Consider the following 3,909-nt stretch of genomic DNA (forward strand, 5'->3'; position numbering starts at 1 on the left):
TGGAAGTGGTGCTGTGGCTCAAGTGGTAGAGCGCTAGCCTTGAGCTGAAGAGCTGAGGGACAGCGCCCAGGCCCAGAGTTCAGGCCCCATGACCAGCAAAAAAAAAAAAAAAAAAAATCGAGACTAGAAAAGGCCTAAAGCAATCCAATAATCAGATGGTCAAGGGGAAATGTAGATAAAAATAAATCAAGAACTCTGGGAAGTAAAGGCCATTGGCTACTGGTACCATTGATCAATTCAAAATGGGGTTTCATTCTATTTCTACACATCTAGGGTAGCAGTGCTGCCAGCATCAATGAGTAGACACAGCACAGGTCAGGAGCTCACATATCCCAGAATCAGGTGAGTATGTGGTCAAGAACATATTCTTTGAATTAAAAATAAGATCACAGTGCTGTTATAAAAAAAAAAAAAAGCTAGTGACTTTAGGCAAGTGGGGATGCTCACAAAAGTCATGCCTAAATTGTACTTATGAAATTGTTTAAATGGTAAGAAGCTAACTGGCAAAAGTGAACAAATAACCACTGCTCTTATCCTAATGCCATAAAACACTAGGCTCATCAGGAGACAAGTATTCCTTCTGAGGCTAGTTCTGGACAGATGACTCTACACCTTTCATATTCTCAGACTAGCTATGAATCTGATGTCATCACAAGGGTATTCAAGGAGAGTCCAAATTGAGGGCTTTCCAAAAGACCAAAATTGAATTCAAGTTTCATCCTTCTCCTCTAATTCTTCTTGTCAGCAGCAGATCTTAAAGATGCTCCCAAGGTATTCTGTCTGATCCTCTTCTTCCTTTCTAATTGTAGCTACAATGAAGCAGCTTTGCTCACCAAAGCCAGATTTGCTCACCTCAACTGGGAGGCTAAATCCTAGTTCTGACACCTGTTGAGTTAAAGGCCTGATTCAATTCTGCCCCCATTGGTAACCTGGAGGAAATACATCCATCCAAGTGTTCTCAGGGACACTTCTCAGCTGCAAGGATGGACATTTTCACACTGTTGTGGATAATCATCACAACTCTGTAAGAGAGCAAAGCTGCTATCATCTGCTTCTGTAAGAAGGCAAGGTTGCTTTCATCTGCTTTTTAAAGAAACAGGCCAGGCTCTGATGGCTCACACCTGTAATTCTAACTACTGAAGAGGCTGAGATCTGAAAATCAAGACTCAAAGCCAGCCCAGGCAGGGAAGTCCATGCGGCTCTCATCTCCAATTAACCACCAAAAAGCTAAAGACAGCACCCAGGCTCTGAGTTCAAGTCCCAGTATTGGCACAAAAAGAAAAAAAAGTGGGTCATACAAAGAGTCCAAGACCCTTATGACTCATAAACTATAAGATAAAGATTATGACTCCCAGGCTCTCAGACTCAATTCTATAGCTTCAATCCTGGCCATTTTCTCTCCACTATGAAGAGTAAGCTTGCAAAGGAATTTAGATGTCCTGGGGCCATACTCTCCCAACTGAGACCTCCCTGGAATTAATGAACCTCTACTTTGTGTTTTAGGACTTGCCAAGAAATGAGTCTTCCCCCAAGAGTTAACTCACATCTTGGACAGATAAGCCTAGGGAAATTGCCAAGATGCCTTTTCAAATGAACAATTAAAAGGAAGAGCCAAATCCAAGGAGTTAGACAGGAATAGTCCTTTACAGAACAAAACTAAATCAGGCGCCTCTGGCTCCCTCCTACAGTCTGAGAGTCATTGCGGTGGCTCTGTTAACACCTAGATGGTAACCTGTCATCCTTTTCTTGGGGTCAGAACCGCCAGATAGGGAACACAAACAGGTAGCCCCCACGGAACAATATCATGACACTTTAAAAAATTAAATTGAAAAAAATCTCCATATCCTGACATTGCAATTGAGCAATGCTCACTCGTAGCTTCACGGCTCTAAAACAACCCTCCTACTACAACCCCAAACCATCCCCTCCCTCAAATCCAAGCCACTGTCCAAGACCAGGAGCCAATCCCATAATCCCAAACATTTAGGCCACTCAATTCCCCCCTCTGGAAGGCCCTCAGCGCTCCGCCCCATCCGTCCCGACCTCCAAACCCAGAGAGGAGAGAGAGGAGAGAGAAAGAGAGAGAGAGAGGCTCCCAGCAGGGCCGAGGCTCTTTCTTATGTAAAAGCTGGATTTGCATCCCCCCACCCCATATCACCCTTTAAAAGACAGCGGGTTTGGTAGGCTGCCCCCAGCTAGGTGGGCACAGACAGGTCTGGGACCGGGACAGTAAAAAGTTCGCTTTCAGAACGACCACAAAGCAAAAATAAATAAATCTCAGAGAGAGTCTGGGAGGATGGTTAGGGAATCGGTCCTTATCTGACTTTTAGGGGCACAGCAGAAAGTAACACCCAAAGTCCGCCCCCTACTCGGAGGCGGGCCCCATGGACGCGAGGCGGGGCCGATCGCGTGCAGGGGCGCGGGGGGGGGAAGAGCGCCCCTAGCCGAGCTTCAGTTCCGGGCACCTCAGTTCCGGGGAGGGGGCGCCGCGAACCAGTTCTGTACCCTGTCCCAGCAACTTTACGGGTCGGCTCGCCCTCCAAGACCTCCTCCCCGGGAGCGGTGAGGAGACGTAGGGGAGTCACACGCCTTCCAAAATCAGTTCTGTAGCGCGCGAGGCCCCCCGAAGCCCCACGCGGCCAAAGGAGCCTCCTCCCCGAGACACGATTTGTCCCCACGTGCTCTCGCCGGAACTCCGGCTGCCCAAGAGGGGCTCCTCCCACGTGGCCACACAGCAGTCCTGGAGTACGTGCCGCGCGACCTGCCCCCTCCAGAAACAAGAAAGAGAAAACGAATAAAGGTGGCAGGAGGAGTTCGGGGCGACCGCGACCACGCGCAGGAACGCGGGGAGGGAGCGAGTGCGGGAGCGCGCGAGTCCCCGCGCCGCGCAGGAGCCCTGGCGGACGTGGCTTCTCCAGCCCAAGGAATTTCCCAACTACCCAGACTTTTTCCGCGTCCCAAGCCCCAACGGAGAGGAAGCGGGTTTCCCCACACACACACACATACACCCTCAGGATCCGGAGATTCCCGGAGACCACGCAGCTAGCCAGCCTCCCCCGCCGGCGCCGCCTTACCTTCTGCACTTGGTTACGGTTGAGTTCCGTGAACAAGCAGGCGATCATGTGCGAGGCAATCATCTTGCCGCGACTTACACCTGGCCAAGTAGGGGGGAAACTGAGGCGCGAGCGCTGGTGGAGAAAATAGGTTGGCGTGGTACAACCGCTTTGTACCGGGGCTCCGCTGCCTGGCAGGGAGCGAAGAGTCCAGAAGCCACACAAAAGAAAGCTAACGGCAATAGCTCGCCCACTGGGGTTCTTCGGGTCTCCAGAAGGAGGTTTGTGGAGCCACCGCAGCTAAAAGGCGCCCAAATATCACTCCGGGCGACGTGTCCGGCTTCCCCAGCGTCAGGGCGCTAACTTCAGCCACAGGGTCACTGAGGCTCAACTTAACAAGAATCGCAGCCCAGCTCCACTGGGACGATCGGACTTCTCAGGGTCGTTCGAACGATGCTCCAGCCGGTTTCTCTTCGCTAGGTAACGCGGGGCTGCTAGCGGTGGCCTAGAACTCCAGCGCCGGAGTTTGGCGCAACAATGTGGCTTATTGAGGGGCTGCCGGCTCGAGGGCCGCCCGGTCTGTGACGCGCGCGCGCCCATTGGCTGCGCAGAGAGGGTGTGTGTGCCGACGGACCGCCCGCTGGAGCGGCACAGCCAATCAGCGCGCACGGCCCGCGGGCGCGGCCGCTTCGACACTGGAGCCAGACTTCGGAGAGGCAAGCCCGGGGCCGGGGGTGGGGCCGGGAGCCTGGGATGGGACGTGTGTTCCGTGGCAAAAGCTTCGGACTCAAAGGCGCATGAGCCACCGCTGCGTCAGAATCTGGACGGGTGGGGGGCGCGTGATCGGCGACCCAGG

At 52.7% G+C, this 3,909-nt stretch overlaps 1 protein-coding gene across 1 annotated transcript in view; it reads right to left on the bottom strand.

Moving 5' to 3' along the window:
• Nucleotides 1-3,556, bottom strand: part of Hk2 (hexokinase 2) — a 62,724-nt gene extending 59,168 nt beyond the window's left edge. Inside the window, exon 1 of the mRNA XM_013034610.1 lies at nucleotides 3,075-3,556. Within this exon, the coding sequence (XP_012890064.1) occupies nucleotides 3,075-3,137 (63 nt within the window). The 5' untranslated portion in view covers nucleotides 3,138-3,556. The remainder of the gene's footprint in view (nucleotides 1-3,074) is intronic.
• Between the last annotated feature and the right edge of the window lie 353 nt (nucleotides 3,557-3,909).

Source organism: Dipodomys ordii, unplaced genomic scaffold (assembly GCF_000151885.1).
Source record: "Dipodomys ordii isolate 6190 unplaced genomic scaffold, Dord_2.0 Scaffold192, whole genome shotgun sequence".
NCBI classification, from domain to species: domain Eukaryota; kingdom Metazoa; phylum Chordata; class Mammalia; order Rodentia; family Heteromyidae; genus Dipodomys; species Dipodomys ordii.